General features: G+C 34.5%; 3 protein-coding genes across 7 annotated transcripts; 1 reads left to right on the top strand and 2 right to left on the bottom strand.

Moving 5' to 3' along the window:
• Nucleotides 1–134: 134 nt before the first annotated feature.
• Nucleotides 135–6,250, bottom strand: LOC100776626 (CRM-domain containing factor CFM3, chloroplastic/mitochondrial). Of its 5 annotated transcripts, none has more exons than XR_005892506.1 (11): nt 5,201–6,249; nt 4,431–4,803; nt 4,221–4,351; nt 3,218–3,562; nt 2,474–2,630; nt 2,104–2,396; nt 1,957–2,016; nt 1,123–1,206; nt 813–849; nt 655–718; nt 135–541 (listed from the first exon to the last, which is right to left on the bottom strand). XR_005892506.1 is itself a non-coding variant. In XM_041017920.1 (11 exons), the coding sequence occupies exons 1-10, from the start codon at nt 5,834–5,836 to the stop codon at nt 655–657; spliced, it is 2,184 nt and encodes a 727-aa protein (XP_040873854.1). In that variant the 5' UTR covers nt 5,837–6,250; the 3' UTR covers nt 135–541. The 5 variants fall into 5 exon arrangements, 2 of the variants coding, with proteins under 2 accessions (XP_040873854.1, XP_040873855.1); XR_005892507.1 differs by having other exon boundaries at nt 135–567; XM_041017920.1 differs by having other exon boundaries at nt 655–722; nt 5,201–6,250.
• A 2,067-nt stretch (nt 6,251–8,317) lies between these two features.
• On the bottom strand, nt 8,318–15,350 carry LOC100805496 (synaptotagmin-5). Its single transcript, XM_003530646.5, has 14 exons — nt 14,855–15,350; nt 14,186–14,260; nt 13,999–14,106; nt 13,659–13,691; nt 13,490–13,579; nt 12,709–12,825; nt 12,408–12,545; nt 11,743–12,162; nt 11,411–11,545; nt 10,513–10,731; nt 10,082–10,369; nt 9,789–9,914; nt 9,149–9,454; nt 8,318–8,740 (listed from the first exon to the last, which is right to left on the bottom strand). Exons 1-14 carry the CDS (start codon nt 15,056–15,058, stop codon nt 8,513–8,515), a joined length of 2,487 nt encoding a protein of 828 aa, XP_003530694.1. The 5' UTR covers nt 15,059–15,350; the 3' UTR covers nt 8,318–8,512.
• Nucleotides 15,351–18,370: 3,020 nt separating this feature from the next.
• LOC106799526 (VQ motif-containing protein 20) lies at nt 18,371–18,793 on the top strand. Its single transcript, XM_014778393.1, has one exon. It carries the CDS (start codon nt 18,371–18,373, stop codon nt 18,791–18,793), a length of 423 nt encoding a protein of 140 aa, XP_014633879.1.
• The last annotated feature ends 2,184 nt before the right edge of the window (nt 18,794–20,977 follow it).

The following is a 20,977-nucleotide window of genomic DNA, read 5'->3' on the forward strand; positions in this document are numbered from 1 at the left end:
GTAAGATGCTTTAAGTAAATTAATAAAGAAAATTATATATACATACACACCTTAGGCACGACTTAATAATGTCAAGTACTAATTGAGCATGATTTATTTAAATAAACAAGCGTGACTATAAGTTTACTTTATCCTTAAAAAAAAGTTTAACTTTATTTATTTAGTTAAACAAGCTGAACCGAATAATTTACAAATATATAAGCTAATTTGCACCCCAAGTTGCATTTTATTGTAGGGGGTATACCAACACCAAGCCATTAAAAAGAAAAATGAAAGAGCATCGAAAAGCATTGTGTCAGAATAACAAATACTATGATATAAGAAAGCATATTGCTTATCCATATCTCAGAGCAGTGGAAGTTCGACTGGCATAGAATTGGAGAGGGATTTTGTAGGCATACTCAAATTCCAGAACTTTGATCGAACAGGACTCCATAAAATTTTCAACTCTTACGTGCAAACAGAAGATCCATTCAACCTGCTGTCTACACACCTGCCTCTTGACAACCTTAGGTGTAGGGAACAACAAATATGTTGTTGGCTTCATAAAAGAAAAAAATGCCTCATCTGATTAAGAAAATTTGAGGAGATTGACTTTTTAAAATTCAGAATATGCCCACAATTATGAAAAGTGATCAATAACAAAGTTGATACCTAGCTGGCTGCAGGCAATGGCAGAAGCCATTCTGATTCAGGAACTTCATTGCAAAACGTCAACCTGTCTTCGTAGAGAGAAAACTCATAATTTTCAAAGTTTTAAAATTCAGAATCATTGTCATTGCACTCACTGTATTCGTCGTCATTGAAATTACCGTCAGTGTCATCTCCATCAGAGTATTCCTCCTCACTCTGCAAAACAACCATCAGCAGATAATTAATTTTCACTCTGATTAAAATGCATTTTAGTTTCTTTTCGTCAATCCTTCTCATCCTTACCCTCTTTCATATGATAATAAATTTGATGTTATAAGAATCTCACACTCCACATTAGGCATTTTCCATTTAAGATCCTAAAGTTGGTATTATATGCAGGTGTTATTATTCCATATTAAAACGAAACTTGCAAACAAATATTTGATAACTTTTCCAAAATAGAGCAAGGAAAGACGAAGGGTATCTTACTTGGGTGAACTCTGATATATGGTCTATTTGGTTGTGGTCCTCTACGTTCCACCTATCTTTAGTCCCCAAATCCTGAGACAAACCCTATGGATAATTTAAATTAAGATTAGTTGTTATATAGAACTCAAACCTGATGCTGACGGGTTGGTATGTCAACAGTAGGTATAATAATCGCATATACATGAGCTGGTGAACACACTGAAATTCTAGAAACATTTAAATGCTAACAGTAGGAAAAAGTCAAGGACAAGATTGAGCATACAATAAATAAAAATATTAACCATTCAAAAAAACAATATTTGCTGTTAGTTGATGATTTCAGCAAAGATCAGACCCACATGTTGAATAACTATAGAAGAACCAGTACTGCATTGCACTTGAACTACTTAAAAGCTTGAAGTATGACACAGTATGTCGATGCATGAATGGATAATTTGGTATTGATAAATGTACCCTCAAATTAAAGAAAATTTTAACAAATAGAGACCAGGCATGTCACAATAAAGAGAGAATTAATTGAAATGTTAAATCAAGAGAAAAATTTTGTTTTTTTACAACAATTCATGCACACTGCTCAACCAACTGAGCTAGACCCCTTTGGTTAGGGCTTCAGTATAAAAATAAGCACTTGACAGTTGATGGTGTCAGTCAGTCAGTCTCAGCATAGAAGGCAGAAAGGTTTAAATCAATAAGATTGACTGAAGATTCTGTAACACAATATGCAAAATGGGATGGGGAGTTGTCACATTCTTCAATTTACTAGACATCCAATGCAACTAATTAATCCATTTAAGGTAAATACGTGTATAGAAATTACGATAAGTCAATACTTACAAGTTTTTTTTTCATTTCTTCTATTTTTTCCCCCAATTCAGTTACATGCTGACTCAGAGCCTGCACAAGTTATACAAGATCAAATGTGACACCACAGATACAAAAAGAGAAAAAAAGGTTTCTAATTTTCATATAAAAAATTGGAACCTCGTGCCGTTGCATGACTACTGAACGCTGCAATGCCTTTGCCTTCGTTAGAAGGTTTCTAGGCCTCAATGTCATAGGTCGCCTATAATTCTTTCCACGGTAGTAAATAAGAGAAAATCCTTTAGGAACTTTATCTATTGCTACTAGTATTCCACCACTTTCATATTCCAATAACCTAGCTGTGTCTTCAACAAAAGCAAGGGTCTTTTGTTTTGTTATTAATTTAACAAGTTCTCGATGTTTCCAATGCAAATGCATATTCTCAATAACACCATCAAAAACACCACGTATACCTGCAGATTATTATAAACAGCTGTGAGTACTACATCATTGCAATATAGAAACTTTTATACAGCTGAGCATTACCCACCAAGTGGCAAGTATGCCTTCATTCTTAAACCAACTGAACGGAACATAACACGTTCTTCATCTGTGATTGTTTCCTTGTCATAATCAGGACCAACTGGAAGCAAAGATGCTTCTATTTTTGCTAATAGCTTTTCTGCTCTAAGCCTTTTGGCCTGGGCCTGTTCATGCATTCAGAGTTTTAAATATGAATAAAGCAAATTAAAACTAAAATTGAACTGCATAAAACTGCAAGCAGACAAGCATGTACCCCAGTGCCCAGTACCAACTAAGAAAAATGATAAGTTGAAACTTGAAGGATTTGCATTATCATGAATCCAGAATTCCAACCTAGGCCTACATCCTAAGTCCTACCAATGCTTATTTGGGCCCCTTTTCAGTGCCTCTTGTCTTGCCATAGCTCCATTACTGTATCAGATGCTGACTTTTACAAGGATTAATGCACACAATGAAGTTACCATATTTCTAAGATTCAAAAGGACCTTGATGCCAAGCCAAATGTTATAGACTGAACCACGGGTTGTTAAATGTTTTTTTTTTCTGCAACAAATTATTGAAAGTTCCTACCAATTTCAAAGCTTTCACTACTAAACTATAGCTCCTAAAAGCCTAAAACATAACATCCTAATTTTTTATTCCAACAGCCACACTAAACTATTCCAAATTGATTCCAACAAGCAAGGTACGCTCAATACAACACAACTACTCTCCCAGGCATATAACCTTCACAAAACAAGTAGATACTTACAACAGCTAGTTTACATTCAATTTTTTTGACAAGCTTAGCATTTTTGGCTTTGGCAACCTCTTGCATCATCCTCTCACGTTCTTCAGTAGATATATCCCTTCCCCAGCATGCCTGTGCCACGTAGAACTCTGCCAACGATCCTGCTTGTGCTGTTGATTCATCTTCCCCGGATGGAGTTGAGTCGAGAGCTTTGCACCGCACCTTCTCCTCAACATCCTGCACCTGTTTTGTCAATTCCTGTCTTTCAGCAATAACAGCAGCCACACTGGTTGGAACAAAGTCCTTCCCACGATATATTACAATGTAATATTTATTCCTTAGCAGTAAGGTACCTCCTGTTAATGCCTGCGCAAATGAAAGAAAATCAAACCAGAATCCTGATATCCAAATAAACACAACTACTGTGTTCTCTTTCTTAAAATTCATGAGTTAGCAACAAAAGAATGCACCATTTGACATTTCGACTAGGTAAATAAAATTTAGCATTTACATTACATAGATTCAATGCAGGAAATCAGATTGTTATCTTTGATCTATATTTTATTTGTATAATGATGTTTTGAGCACAATTGGAGAAAAGGTATTAGTTATTCAAGTAAAGAAATTCATTTTCATCACTACTTTGTTTGATTATTTGCTAGCTGAAAACCAACTAATTCTCTCAAAGATTATAAATTTGGTTGGTGAATCTTGGGTATTATACCACCATTAACTAAAACTATAGCCAACAGCTTCAAAGGATACTTAATTTATAACAAATACAAGATTTGGCATGCACCATAATTGTATTAAAGACTTAAGGACACCTTCGACAAATTAACTGCACTATTTATTCTAATAATCCCATTCAACCATTCACCCTTTTTAATTTTATCAGCTCTGCAGCCCGTTATGTATTTGAATTCAACAATCAGTACTTTGTCCATAATGTGACACATTCAGCTTTAAACATGCTCAATTGCACAAGCAAGTAGCATCAAATGGGAAGTTACAGAGCACAAACCTTCAGTTCCTGAGCCATCAGTTCATTGTTTGTATTCACAATACCACGCTTGACACCAATCTTTGCAACTAAACTTTTCTCCCAAAGCCTAAGAATAGCAGATGCCAGACCTTGAAGATTTCTATTTCTCCCTTCATAAAGATCAGCACAAAATTCATATCAGTAAAAGGAAAACAAATTTGACAAAACAGTTCAGCAGATGAACATTACCCAAGGCAAAGTGACAAGGAAGAGATTTAGCAAGCTTCCGCATATTCGTGAGTTCATCATTGGTCAGTTGCGGACGCATTCCGGCAGGAAGAAGCCTAAGAGGCGTTTTGTAACCAGGAACCATAGGGGGAAGTGAATCAGCATCAACGGGAAGTATTCCAGTACCCCACCATTCAACAAATCGAGGACCAAAGCCATCCAGCATCCTGTTGAATTCTGCTTCCTCTGGCGTCATGTTCTCCCCCTTCCACCAAACTGCCTCACTCTTTTCCATTGATGTTGCATCACTCTCCACCGGCCCTTGATAATTCTTACCACGGTAAACCCACATATAACTCCCCGACCTCCATATAACTAACCCTCTAGTTCTATGCTGCACAAGGCCACAACAACAATTCAGTTCACACAACTTCAACACTCAAAACACAAAACATGATAATATATCATTACCAACATCAACACTATGCACATGTTTGAATTGAATCATCCACAATCACATTGAAATACCAGCTAACGAGATTTTAGGTAAATTTTCACATGTTTGGTTTTACAAGTTTGAGGGATTGATTTTGAGTTGAAGCAACTTCAGATAGTTTTTTTTTTTTGTCAGAATAAAACTTAAAAACTGAATTTTGAATTTTTACCAAAATAAAAATACCAAAATGCAAATACATCACCTCAAAATCAATTCTGCATATGCTCACTCAAACACGCACGACGAACATCAATTATTACAAAACAATTAGGGATTGTATTGTGAAGGAACAAACCTCGACAATTTGATGAGCCAACTTCATGTTCTGAGCAAGAAACTCGTGAAACTTGAGCCTCACCAGCTCGCAGTTGCTCCAGTGACGGTGAATCCTGTCGAGCACGGCTCGCGTGAGGCCAGCTTTGGGAATAGTGATCTTTTCCTTAAGACTCATTCCAAGGGTTCGCAATCGCCGCAGCTCCTCCTCCACCAGCGTTTGCTCCGCCAATGTCGACGCATTAACGTTCTTCTTCTTTAGCATCTCCTTTTGCTGTTCCCCGGGCTCCTCTGCGTCTTCTTCTTGTCCCTTGTCCCACGGAAAAAGCGCCTGGTCGGGGCGAAGCCATTCGCGGCGCAGGAAATCGTCTTCGGCGTCGGCAAGGTCGGTGGTGGAAGCTAACCCTAAGTTGCGCAAGCGGAGGGCGATTCTCTCGATGGCGTTGGTGGCTTTGTGAAGGTGTTGGGGAGCGGGAAGGGAAAGAGGGTCGAATAAATCATCGTGGTCGCGGGTGGTTGGGAGAGAAGAGGAGGTGAGAGCGCGAATGGGAATTCCGAGTGGGGATTTGAGTTTGAATTTAGAGTAGGAGGAGAATAAGAGAACTGATGAAGAGGGTGGGAGTGTTGATAGTAAAGCACTTTTCATGCTTAATCTCATTTTCTCTTTTGGAAGGGAATGAAAGCTAATTCGATTCAAGACACATATGTTTATATCTCCTTTTTTTTATACTCTCCTGGAAATCTTCTCGTAACCCCTATATGTTTTTTAGGCATTAATGTCTACAATGTACAAATTTAGTTTGCAAAATAAATTTTATACCCACCCTTCCTCCTAAAATTGTGCTTTCTACTCCACGAACTCTCCTCCAGGTGTAATCTTTCATTTCTTGAAGCAGTATATATAGACACCTATTCTCGTGTATGTTATTCGGTCATCGTAAGCTGGCTGCAAGTGCAAACAGAAGAAGATAACCTGAATTTAGAAAACAATCAACACAAAGTTACTTGCACGATGGAAAGACCCACTGATTTATCTCTCCATCCAAACAAATTAGCCAAAGGTGCGCGTGCTCTCTAACGTAAAAACATTTACCCTCTCTTCTTGTACCCTTAATATAATAGACCATGTAAGTTACTTCATTGTTTTTCCTGCTCTTTTTATTTTTATAGCGCTCATAGGATATCTGCATTACTTTATCAATATTCAATCTTCCATTTCAATATGTCCATTAAAATGTCTTCCATTCACTCTAATTGTGTAGGATCTACAAAATCTTGCTGCAATAAAAATTCAACCTCCATGCTTTGTTAGATTGGAGTCACTGAAAATATATAATGGTCCATGCAGCAATAGATCGGATGAAGAACTAAACAGGGTAGCAGAGTACTTCAGAACTCTTCAGTAAACAGAGTTGCTGTCATAAAAAAGTTATATCCTTATTTCATGGTTAACTGTTTTGATAAATATTTTTACAACTTATTCAGTATTTGCTTCCTTTTACGTTGCTCTTTCTCGCTGATCTCTCTCCTTACAACAAATTATAGGGTGTTATATTGTGATGGTCTTATTTATTTAATTTATTAATTATTATAGGTGTTTTCTCATTTGGCATTTATAGATGGAAATTTGTAAGTAACCATCACTGTGGGGAATGCATATGAAACATACAATTTTTATTATTTGAACATGTTTAGCAAAATCCATCCTTAAACTCATTAAGTGGATCTTTTTATAAATTATTTAATTTTTACTTCATTTTATGATTACCTTCCTCCCCGACACACTCTTACAGCAAATGATAGATTGCTATATTGTCTGCGCCTTGTTTATACTGCTTGTTATAAATGTTGTTTTTTGTAACCAGGCTTTAACATATGAAAATTTTTAATGTAACAAACTATCACTGTGGGGAACATGACCGAAATCCAGTATTAATATCAAGAAATATGCTCTGGGCTCATGCAGAATCAACGCAGTGACAGTGCACGGTTTAAAGAACATTATTGACAGAGAAAATAGGATCAAATAATGACATGATTTAGTGGTATTACTTATGTGGATAAAACAGAAAAAGAAAGAAATAGCATGGGAAAACTCAAGAGTTTGAATATGAACAGAAATAAAAGTTGAACATGGTAAGTCAACAAAAGCAATAGTAATGTTGAGCAATTAAAAAAGTTGGCACAAAGCAAGTAAAAAAGAAGGAAAAAAAATGAGAAAATGGTCGTGATGATCAGAGTATAATATATGGGCCGTTAAAGTATAGAGTGCAAGAGAGTGTAAATGAATATAGCATTGGAAGGTACACTATCGAAGAAATCCAAAACAGAGATGAGATTCAACAATAACGAAGAAAACAAAAACATATTCTTCAAATGGCAAGCTGGAAAAATAAATAGTTAATAAATTGTGATGTGGACATGAATTTGGAATCTGGTTTCTGGAATAAGTCCCAAGACTAGTGGTAAATTCCTAATCATTTGCTTACCAAGTAAAAATAGTTGTACATCTAATGTTATTTTTCTCACATGTTCTTCATCTTTACATGGGAGCAGGAGATACAGTACAAGTTTCTATGCACGTATGGCATTTTCAGGAACGGGCGGAGGTGTCTCCTTCGGGCGTATCAGGATAAGGGATGTAATTGGATTAAGTGGTTTTTTTCTGGATTAATCAGAGCACATTGTATGGTTTGTTATAGAAGAGGGCACAGAACAATGATGCACACATTCTTATTTTGTGTGGTGGTACTTCATGTTCATCTGGTTTATTAGTGTTTATGGAGTTTATGGACGCGGGAGATTTGGGTTACTATCATGATCTCTTGTATTTTTTCTTGTATTGATCCTTTATTCCGTCAACATAGGAATATGGCTTTTTGTTTCATATTTCTTTGGTGTGTCAACACTGTACTTGAGTCTTGACTTGGGCACATCTTATTACAATGTCACACATATAATATTTATTCTAAAAAATATTAAAATGTCTTGTGTTTCCTTTTTTTTCCAACCAAACACTATGAATTTACAAGCAGAAAGGGAGACAAGATAAGAGAATAAATTGGGGTGAATTGTATTGCAAGAAAGAAATAGAGCTTGTGATTGATGATTTGTGTTTTGTAATTTAACGAACCCAAGAGAAACATAAACTCGTTGCAATTTATTGATCAATTAAACATATACCGTTGCTATGTGAGGGGCAACTACACAAGAATTCTTGGATAAAATAAAAAAAGTCTGTACGTTATGATTCCCATTCCCATGAGCAATATTTTGCATGGGAAAGTCAAAGTATCAACTACGGATAACGTTAGGTAGATGATGCTCATGAGGGTCAAATTCCACTTTGAGAAGGACTACTACTAGCGCGGGAAGAAGAATTGATGATCTCCCGACCCAGTTCATTTATTTTGCTGAGTAGAAGCATTTGCTCTGTCTCCAACTGTGTTATATACCCTTCCTGTGTATCCTCTAGACTTTCTAACTCACTCAAAGTTGTTGTTAATCCTTCAAGATTTTCATCCTCTATTAATGATCGAAACTTTTTCATCATCTCTCTCATCTGATAAAGTCAGAATAATTGTTGGTTAGAATAACTGCCTAAAATGCAAATGAGAATAGCCATAATCCACACAAAAAATGAATGAATAAATGGATTGCTTATACAAATGAAGGGAGTGCTCCAAGCAATAGCATATATATCAACCAACAACAATTCTTAATCTAGCTCAAAATTCTTGGAAGCAAATGTGTAGGTTATCCACATACATGGAAAACTGATTAAGACAAATGAAACTCAACGACACACACATTTCTACTAATTGAATATGGACAAAGAAGAAAGAGATTGTGAAAATGTAATCAATATGCATTGCCTTTCAAGACAATCATTATTACTTAATCCTCAGAGCAGAAAAAAGGTTGTATATAAAAACAGAGATGTGTTTTTTGACATGCAAGATTATCTCACCTGGGTAGGAATTTGGTGTGATTTACTTAACGAAGAGGGTTGAGAGTCTAGAGTATGTCTTGTTTGCATTTCTGGAACTTTTCTTGTAATTTGGATGTGGATCTCACCACTTTTCACCCCTTGCAGAGGTATCCACTTGTCAGACATCTGGTTTGGAGGCAACCTTTGATATTCTACAACACCTTCGCCTATACTTGATTCGGGTAGTAAAGCATTGTGGTCCTTAACATGCAGTATCAAGGGACTGCCATCGTCAAGGAACTCTAATGTCTGGTTCCAACGAGGGTTGAGTGTTTTGTGTATAACCTACCAGATAGTGCCACAGACAACTAGTAAGTAAACAAGCCTTGCAAGACTGAAATATTATCAGCGTGCAAATGCAGAGGAAAAACAAAGTTGTGAGAAAAACCGAGGGAATAACAGTCTTAACTTTTAACATATGAATGAAAAGATATACACACAAAAAAACAAACATATGAATGAATAGATTAGATTCCCCTTTGAAAGGTATTTAAAAAATGAGATTGTATATGTTGACCCCTATGTCTATTACCACAAATATAATCATAACTGTGCCATAACCATCATCGGTATTTAGTATTCAATTCATGCAAAAGAAACACAGTCAAAGTATTCTAACCTTTGTCCTTTTCTTCGAGTTTCCGTAGTTTACCCTCACATAAGGATCACTTGTCCCTCGAAGATCAGCAGCAATAAGATCCCTCGCTTCAATCACAACAAGTTCTATCCAACCATTAGTTGAACCCTGTGCTTATCAAAGGATTAGTACGTGTTAGAACTTAGAATGAAAGTGCCAGAGAAATTTCAGCATGGATAAATAACTGAAGTGATAATAGACCAAATATTAGCTTTGTATATTTTTTTTTATAATTTATTTAAAAGAATTACTAATTTCCTGTTGAAGAAGCATACCCTTGATCCTTCTTGGTCCTCCACCTTAACTACTTCAATTTTAAGCTTCAATTCACCCGAACTCACTCCTTCAAGAGGGATCCATTCAACCTTGATTGACCCATCCCCCAGTCCTTCCAAATTTACATTTGCACTACCAATATTTTCATCTCCAAAAATTTCTTCACTAAAGCATTTTACATTTAGGTATTCATCACCATCATTCTCATCAAATTCAAATGATTGATTCCAGACAGGATTTGTAGTAGTACTAGTAGTAGTAAGAGCAACCTTTGTTTTCTTGACAACCTGAAAAGATTATCAGCAACTGAATTAGATGTTATTATGAACCTAGATTGCATAGGTTACCTTTCAATAAATGTGGCAGAGACCTCAGTTAATCTGTTAATGTGAAAGTATTCAGAGTCCAATAGAAAACCAGTGACACTGACCTTTCCATATAGCAATTTAATGTATGGGTTAATTTTTTCAGATTTGTCTTTTGCAGCGAGATCCTTTGCTTCTACAACAGTTATCTTAAGTTTCCTTCCAGTTTTTGACAGAAGACTTGATGATCCAATAAGTGATCGCTGAGAATTAGAACGGAGGCTGTTCAAGCTATGCGAACCATCAGAAAACTGCCACTCTTTTACTACAAACTTCACCTTTAACTAAAAAATGGATTAAGAGTTAAGATGAATAAAACCTTCATTTACTAACAATTTTATTGTCATTCAGTAAAGGTAAATTGTAAAACAACTTTCTTTTTTAAGTGCAAAAATGTCGTTGAGTACATTTTGAAGGTAGCTCTCTCATGAAGAAAAATCAGTGACATAATAAATAAGTATAGTATGCCAGGCAAGTATCTGGTACACTAAAAGGCTGTTTGATTTAGAAATGATAAAACAAGCTTGATACAATAAACCCAATCAACATAAGATGTAAAAAAATGCTAAAGCAACTGCAAGCATTAGTCCAGAAAGACTATCAATAATTGAAACTTTACCCCTCCGTATTTTAAATGATTAAAACTATGAATAATTGCAAGATATAAAAAATCATTCATGAGCTTTTACCTAATAGCTTGAGGTTTTAAGAAATTGCATGATATCAGAGTCTCTCTGACTAAGGAGTATAATCATGTTTTTTATATGGCCATATGAATGAATATAGAATACTTATGTAATCAGATCAGATTATAGTTTCTTAGTACTTAAAAGCACATATTTAATTACGAAAGGAAGAAAATGGCTTTGTTAGCTATGATTAGATAAAAACCAAACACTGCTATTAGCAAAGAGAGTTTGACAGAAGGGAAGGAACTAACTATTCCACGGGTAAATACTGTACCTCTACTGAGTTGGTCCCCTCAAATGGGACAACCATTTCAACTTCATCTCCGCAAAACTTTGCATGCTTTGCTATTGCACTAGAATCAGGTCCTATTGCCCACATTATTGTTGAATCATCTTCAACATGCCTCATCTTAAAGACCAAAAAAACAAAAAAAAAGTTAGTCTAGAATAGTAGATGATAAGCAGTTACCACAAAAGCTAGTAAAAAATAAATATATATTTATTGACAGTTGGTGTGATGTCCCCCTACTCTCTGTAACTAATCATCATATGGCTATCTCAGAAAGGAGAACATATATATATATATATATATATATATGACAGTACCTTGATTTCACAACTTGCTAGGTGGTCACACTTAACACCACTTGAGGGACACTCATAAAGATTGAAGCGAACAATTCCTGTATTATCATGTAAAACCATATTAAATGTTGTATCCCACATTGGATTTGAACCATGGCTCAGACCCGTCCTCCTTGTCAATTCCTCCACTTCTACCTCTACAAATGTCTGTAGGTCATTGTCATCCAGGTTGTTTTCTGAATATCCATTGATTGTGCTATTTTGTTGCCTCAAAGATGGGCTACTCTTGAAGCAACTCCTAGAAAGTTTGTTTGCTGAAATCACTGACACATATATAATGCCTCCAACAGCAGTTTTCCTCAAATCAACCACAGGCAAACTGAAACAACGACGGCGAGGTTCCACCATGGTTTTAGCTAAGGTATCAGTAAAAAGTTTATTCTGTATAAAAGGTAAAGGTACAAATGCAATCAGCACGAAACATCATACTCCACTGGAAAAAATTCAGAGAGTAAGTTAAAATAAGATACTTAAATTCTCACTGAATGTTCCAAAGGCAATTAGCATATGAGGCAAACCATGAGATTTTCATGGACTACATTTCCTAATTCACTCAAATAGCCCTAGAAATTACAGATATAAGCTTTTCCTAAAACTTTTGACAAATTAGATTCTCTGAAACACACCAGCCATGAAGAAACACCAGGAAACTCAGTGGCTGATTGGCTTGCTCCACTTCCAAAGGCAATTCCTATTTTCACCTCAGGTATTGATAGAAAGGAATACAAAAGTGCTTTTCCATCTAGAATTGGTGTCACCAGAAGCTGCCAAAAACATGTAAAATGATTAGATTATGAAAAGAAAAGTGACCATTGACCAATTCTAACCTCCTAATTCATTTTCATATCCGCTACTTAATTTTATACAGCTTTGTTTCATGTCTGAGAAGCATAAATGCAAAGGAAGTTATGTACTTATTTTACATACATCACCCTTAATATGAAGACTGTTAATCACAATTCTGGCTGTTCCAACGGAAAGCTTAGCAAGCATCAAAATGCTCATTTCACTCGTGTCCCAATCGAAACTCGTTTTGAGGACTCGCTGTCAAAATCAAATACCAGAATGCTGTGTTTAAAATATCTGATATGAGGAAATGCATCAACATTTCATAGTCATGTAGTACATCGTGAATCATAAACTAGACATTAAATTAACAAAGAAAGAGGACAAGGAGGACGAGGACAGGTACAACTTTGCAAAGAAAGTGTAATAGAAATAGGAATTCCACATATAGTTACTTGGGTGCATTTTGCTCTGATGAATTTTCAAAGATTTCTAGTATCAACATCTCATCTGAGATGTTGGGAGGGAGGTTTGAAGTTAAACATGAAATCTAGGTTCAGAGTCCAAGAACTATGATAATAGTTTACTAGTACATACAATTAAGCATCGTTCTTCAAATGATAGATAAGAGAATATGCCATTGGCCCCTTCTGTTGTTGGTAAATTAGAGATTTAGAGATCACACAACAGAAGCAGTGCAACGAGAAGCCAGCATAATTACCAAGAGTAACAAAGATTGTAGTGAAAGTAGTGGTGGTGGTGCAAGGATTAAATATCTAAAAAGATATTGGTAGGAATCTATTTAATTAAAATCACATGAACACAAAAAAACATAAAACCCAGATATTGACAGGAATCTATTTAATTAAATATCTAAAAAGCTGCATAGCTGTGATATCTGAAATCTGATGCAAACTAAAACCTGACCACCAGAGGTTGACCATCGCATCCCTTGAAGACCCAAACTTGGAGGGCATGATCCAAGTGAAAACTCTTGGACCTCAACCTTTTCCTGCAAAAAGGATTATGTTAGTTCAGTACACAACTTCCAAGATGAAACTCTTACATAGATGAAAATGATTGTTACTTACTATAAATCTTGGTTTCCGGAGCTTTAACCGTTTCTGAGACACAAAAGAAATACAAAAGTTAATAAATTAATTTCAATACAATAGTAGCATTGCAGATCTCCAGTACAGTATTCTCTATGCAGAATTGCATATCTTCAGAATATCAAAGCAAATTACTCATATGCCACAAAACCAAAAAAGAAGCAGAATATAATTATGCAAGTGATCAAATTTAGAAATGGATGGAAGAAATTATATGCAGTCCAACCTAAACACGGGAAAGCTAATAACAAAATTTGAATATTGAATAAAAATGTAAAATTACATCAATGGGTTAATTGGGAAGAGAGGGAAATTTCACCTCAACTATGGCTTTTAACCTTCTTGAGAACTTTGGGTTAAAATAGTTGGACCAAATTTGTGTCAATAGCAGATTCAACCACTCACAGTGTTCTAATGGTGTCATGGGCTACAAGTACAGAAAGTTGAAGTAAGCATCATAAAGCTCATTAAGAATGTGAAAGGAATAATTGGAATGAAGAAGGTACCGAGGTGTTGAGTAGGATCCGTTTCCATTTCTTATTCAACTCTTCCTCAAGTAGTTTGCGCTGATAATTTCCATACTGCAAATAAAAAGAGTTATGTAATTGCTACCAAGTACCAACATAGCAAAGATCAACATGGGGTTGTTGTGTAGCAAGGAATATTGTTTCTTAAGATAACAACAGAACTAGGACTAATTGCTTCAACGACTCTTCAACTTCAACAAATGCCCTAACCAATACACAAATAGATGGTTATGCTTACACGGCCATCTAATGTTAACTATTGCTGTCTACTAGCCTTCTTACTAACTCATTGACTTGGTCCTTTTTTTTTCCACAGGTATCTTCTTTTGGAGGCAATTCTGTTCAAAGTATAATTGAACACTACATATGGATATCTCTTCCGATTGTGGTTTGTCATGTTCTCCTACTAGTAAACCTAACCCCAATATGTACTTGATATAATTTTAAATTGACTATAAAAGGCTTGGTTTAACAACTTGAAGGAAGAAATAGACCAGTTTGAAGAAAAGAAGAAAATCAAAAGTCCATACAATTCTCATACATTGATTAAATTACACAAAGTTTGAAAGAATATTATTGTTTGTATGATCAGCAATCAGGATAATGATTGATTGAAAAGGATGAAAAAGAGGGAGAAGGATTTCTTACTTGCATAGATGCCCATAGAGCAAGTACAAGGGGAAGCCAATTGGAGAAAGAGAAGAGCCATCTGTGAATAGCCCAAGCAATCAAAATGAGTGGAATGAAGAGTGGAATCCATCCCTTCTCCTTCAACTTCACCACATGGTTTAACAAGTCCACTGCAGCATCTTCCAGATTAATAGGAATGAACCTTTTCTTACTACTACTCATTTCAGTGAGGAAAATAATTAAAACCAATTTCCTGTTTTTTCTGATCTTGTGGATTGATTTTACTTCCTAGTTCCTATGAAAACCGTGTGTTTGGGAGGAGGGAGACATGAAATAAATAGTATAAAGTAAAGGAAAGAGCACAGAGCAAGAAATGCATATTCCTGGAAAATGGAGAATGGAATATTATTTGTGAGTGAATTGAGGAATCTGAGAAAACTAACAAGTATGGAAGTGGAAATGACAGCAAAGTCAGTGACAACAGTAAACATCATCGACTATGACCTTTTGAAAGGTTGTTGGCACAACATAATTGCAAGTGGTATCTCATCAAAACTACCCAATTTCTGTGGTCAAAAATAAAATAACAACAACATATCCTACCAACCTTTTGTGGTTCATAATTCTACTCGTTCCAATATTTTTCAAAGTTTAATAGTATTTAATTAATATTAATAAATGATAATTAAAGTTGAGATTCACCATTTGTTTTTTCTCAGATAAGAGACCGCAGGGGTCCACGCATGAAACTATTTATCTTGATCGAAGAATAATGAATGAACAAATATAAGTCATCTTTGATCAGCTGGCGATAACTTCAAACTGCTATGATTTGTTTTAATAACGCAGGGTCACATCACATGAGAATAACATATGCTGAGTGTATGGTTTGCGAGTTCGATTTAATTTAATTTAAAAGCTAGAATTTTATCTTGTGTAATGACTAATGAATATGATAAATCTTTTTTTAATATAACTAAAATTTATAATAAATAATATTGTGATATTTTTACTGTTAGTTACTGGTTATTTTTAAAAAATATCAATATTTAATTTAGAAATAAAGATAAAAATATATATTAAAAGGAATAAATTGTTGAGAAAATCAAGTACAATAAATAAAAATATGATATTTTTTTTAGTTAGTTGTAAAATTGAAATATAAAGATTTTTTTACAGCATTGAATTACAAAGATAAAAAAAGAAGAGAATAGTTGAAAAATAATTCTTAAAAAATGTTCTCATTTAAAATAAAGATTCAAATTTATAATATGAAAATGAAAACAAAAGATAGTGGTACTATAAGTCTAACGTAAAAATGATATGTAAAACAGTAAAAGTAAAACATATATTTAAATGGTAGTTTTTTTTTAAAGGATATTTAAATAGTAGTTGAATTTAATTTTAAAAAAAAATATCTAATAGAATATCTCAGAATTTATGGGTAGTAGTAAAGTTAATGCAAACGAGCAAAGGGGAGAAATGTCATACAGTTTAAACGAGCAAAGGAGGTGTTACATAATTTGATTAACAACCTTGGATGACAGTGCTTTGGTGTTCTAAGAAACGATCAAATTGTGACTGCTATAGAAATGAAATTTCAGAGTGTGAATTTTTGTGCAGCACCTTCCTAATCATGGATAGCACATCGACTACTACGCTTCCTAACTCCTAAGTCGCTTTTTTGTCTTACTTATGTGCTGGTTTTTAATGAATTAATGAAACAAAATTTATTTATACAAAAAAACTGAATATAATGGACCTTGTCCAAAAGACCACCCTGACATCAGTATCAAGTATCACTGACAACCCATGTGCCTCTTCGTTGCAATTGAAGATTATTTTTACTACTAAAATTGACTGCTGTACTTAACCCACCCTGTTTAAGGTGTTATGCATCTTAAGTTAGGGTGGTCAGGTGTCCTGAATTGTTCAAACACTGATTATTAATAAATGAATAATTAATGATTTTGCAGTTTGACAGTGTAGTATTATATGATAAGGGAGGAAAATAAAATAATAGAAGGTGGGTGTGGTATATACTAAATTTAAATTATAATCTTAATTAAACAAGGAAATAAATCAATAACAAGAAACTATATAAATCATTTATAGAAGACAATATAGAAATTAATTTCCAAATATTCTAATTAATTATCCTAAACATATAATTAAGATAGTATCAGATATTTCTTATATATTCTAGCATATGGATGATTAGGTAAAGTTATAATTTGTTACAAATTATATAAAACTCCCTAATTTCTATTTATTCAGACTCTATTCCGTATGGTTGTGAAATATTTGAGTTTTGAAATTTTTAGCAATTAAAACTAGTTTTTTTTTTTTTTGTGATTTTCGATTTTAAAATCAAACCTCACAATCACTTTTTATTTGATGATAGGAACGACACTAGAAGTAAGGGCCAAGGGATAATGCTCCTAATGAATGTCAGGCTTGAATTTTAAATCGTAAGTCTAAATTAAAAGTAGATGTTTTTAGTCTAATCTGATCGTGAGGAGATTCGAGTTTAGCCCACAAAAAGTTTGAAAAATCAAACTTTAAGTGAGTTTGTACTTTATAAATATTTATGAGTTAGACTTCTTTATTATCTTTTCATACATGTATATTTTATATTTGGTTTTATTCAATCTTTTTTATGTCTATACATAATGATATCAAAATTTGTTTCTTATTACTATATTGTGTGTTTATTCATCAGCACGTGTTGATAATATTATGAGCACAAATGTAAAAGGTTAAATAACCAAAATACTTAGTCATTTACTTAATCATGCACATTAATTATACAAACTAACCTTACTCTTCATTTCCAACAGTAACCACACAAACTTTTATTTATTTATTGAGTAACCACCCAAATCCTATTCTATGTTACATCATGAAAATATCACATGTTATGAAGGGTACAAAATGGGTGACATACTAGAAGATCAAATTTCAACCTTCTGATAATGACAGGGTATGAATATTATGATTTTTAAATTGAAAAAATAAATAAAATAATTTATCCATAACATCTTGATACATAATGATGACAGCCTGACCTTATTATTAAAGAAGAAATCAAATCTCTCTGCGAAGCATAAGAACTACATTACTATTTGTTAAAAACTTGTTGTACTTGCAAGGCAACATTCCTCCAACGTAGTCCTACAGTCCTACCCATATATATCATACCCTCTCTCCTCTCTAAATCTCGAAATTAACTAGAAACGAGTAATTAGGTGCACCATTAATTTCTCCAGAAGCCAAATTGTTGTTAGTAGTTTTGATGACTAACAGAAATAAAAATGAATGTAGATAAAAAAAAAGTGAGAAAATATTTGGCTCGATGGTATGAAATTAAGTTAGCTTAACAAATGTGGTTAGAGAAGAAGTCATTTCGGTAACCACGACACACATGTGGCTTCTCCTTTTTCTCAACTAACACTTCCACCACTCACTCTCCTTCTAACCTACCTATGCATACACACACACATTCTTATCAATTTTCTCCCTCCAAATTTAACGATGGGGAAGGGGCAAGGTGGATTGAAAATGAACAGGGAATCTCATCTGATAAGGAAATCATCATCTTCATCCCTGAGCAAGGCACAACAGCAGAGGCCACCGGTGATAATCTACACGCATCCTCCCAAGGTGATTCATACGCACGCCAGAAACTTCATGGAACTCGTTCAGAAGCTCACCGGACTCTATCGCACCGACCCCGAGGACAACGGCGGAGGCGAAGAGGTCTTAAAACCGCCTACGCCGCCGCGAAAGGAGGAGCCGAAGGCGAACGAAGCGGCGTCGCCAGAGGAGGTGGAGAGTAGCTGCTACAACTGCGTGGATTACGCCAAGAATTATGCGGTATTTGAATCCGATTTCTTGTGTTCTAATAATAAGCCCTTGCTCACCTTTGCGGATCCCTCCTTCTTCTTCTCTGGATGAGAAGAACCAATTTTCGCAGCTCTTTCTTCGTTTTTTTATTTGCCAATAATATGGAGTTCTAGTTTTCCCGGATAGGACTTTCTTTCTTTCTTTTATCCATTAATAATTTTACTTTTGAAGCATTAATTAATAAACTTCATTTCGTCGAAAATTATTGTATATAGAGGGAACTGTTTTGTTTGAATTGGGAATAACAAAAATCCATCCCAGGTGTTTAATTACAATAATTGGAAGTAGGTTATCTGATTTATGGTTCGGACCATTTAGAAATCTACTATTGGCAAGGAGCGAGAACATATGGGCCTTCTACAAGTATGCCTTTCTTTTACAGTTTGTCGTTCAATCTTCTAAGCATAGTTGTGGGCCTCATAACTCAAAACTACCATGAATTAGGCTTTTGCTATTTCCTCTCCCCATATTACTAGTACACACTCCTTTTTTTTTTTCAAAAATACCCAGAAAATGCACTCCCCTTTGCACAATCCATAAGTCTTCCATTTCAGGAATTTCTCCCAGCTTCTCAGAGTTGCATTCCATAAATTTATCTAGAGGTCATAATAAAATCCTCATTCCTCAAATCAAGCTTGCCCCAAATCAAGAAAAACCATTAAACTCACACGACTGCCTATGTTTGCTTCTGGAAAAACTACAATAATAGTGCAAAAACCAGTCCTGTATCATGAGCTCAAAGCTTAAACAACTGCACCATATTTGTTTTTTATGGGCAACACGCGATGCAACAATGCAGTGGCAAAAGAAGAAAACAGAAAGTGAACCATGAAGGGAATAATGATTTTGGGAGGAAGGTGTGGTTTTTCTCAAATTAAATTGCTCGAGAGAAATTGAAAATCAAAGATGGTGTAGTTGTTTAGTCTTTTAAGTATGGAATATGAAAACTCAACCGAAAGGGGAGTCTATTTTGTAGGATATTTTTGGGGGAAGAAATCAAAAGGGAGGTGCATTAGTAATAAATGGAAATGGAAATAGCAATAGCCCATTAATTTCTATGAAAGATGGCCATTTTAGGCCCAGAGAAAATGAATAAATGGATGGGATTTGCTATTGACTATTATTGACTTCAAAAGAATTGGACTAGGAGTGTGAAAATCTCATGTAAGATTATGTAGAATGGCAATAAGAATGACCTATCCATCAACTTTTTCACTACTACACCCAAAAAATCAAACTCTACCTTAATTAAACTTGTCATAGTATGCTTAACCTTTGTATTTGAAATTATGGCTTATATACCTAATATTGGTCATAATCTACAATAACATTATGTAGTCTTAGTAAGAGGGGGGAGGGTTAAAGATTTACTATTAGCCCCTACAAATTTTCAAACCCCGTGAAAAATATTTTTTTACCCCACGGTTCAAACTCCATTACTCCTCTGTTTTTAAATGCAATGAAATTATAATTTTATTGAATATTTTATATGCACTTAGTATACAACAAAAAAAAATTGTTGTAGTATGAGAGTTTTGTACAAAATCTACAATGGAAATGTGTTTCCATTATAGTTCAACAAGTGAGTACAAAATACTCAACAAAAAAATGTTTTTGTTTCAAATTTTATACATAAAATTATGATTTTATTGTGTATTTTATATGCACTTCATATACAACAACGAAAATGAATTTTCAATTGCAATATGAAACACGTTTTCATTGTAGATTTTGTTCATACTTCTTATACTTCAAAGGAAACCAAAATTTCATTGTGGATTTTGTATGCGATTATGCAATAGAAACATGTTTTGTTCCGTCCCCTTTTTAATGTTTACACCAAGTTCTTTTTTAATTTTATATAATATTTTCCTCTCTCCCACCTTTCTCCCCCGTACCCCTTCCTCCTTCTTCAAACATTTTCACACCCGCTCCCCCCTTACCTCATTTTCACATCACTGTAGTTTTCTTGTTAATTCCCTCTTCTTTTCTGATATTGTTCCATGGCTATTTTTTTTGCATGCCACTATTGGACGAAAATTAGTTTCCTTTATATATCTGAAAATGAAAACTAATTTCCATCCAATCAGCCAAAAAAAAAAAACTCCTCCATTCTGAAATGACATATTTTCTTGTTTGTCTTTTAATAGACTTATATTCCATCAATGAGAAAAAAAAACATTATACTTGTTTTAGTTTTTCTATTAAAAAAAATACTTGGTTTAAAGTTCACAA

This window comes from Glycine max, chromosome 8, assembly GCF_000004515.6.
Source record: "Glycine max cultivar Williams 82 chromosome 8, Glycine_max_v4.0, whole genome shotgun sequence".
NCBI classification, from domain to species: domain Eukaryota; kingdom Viridiplantae; phylum Streptophyta; class Magnoliopsida; order Fabales; family Fabaceae; genus Glycine; species Glycine max.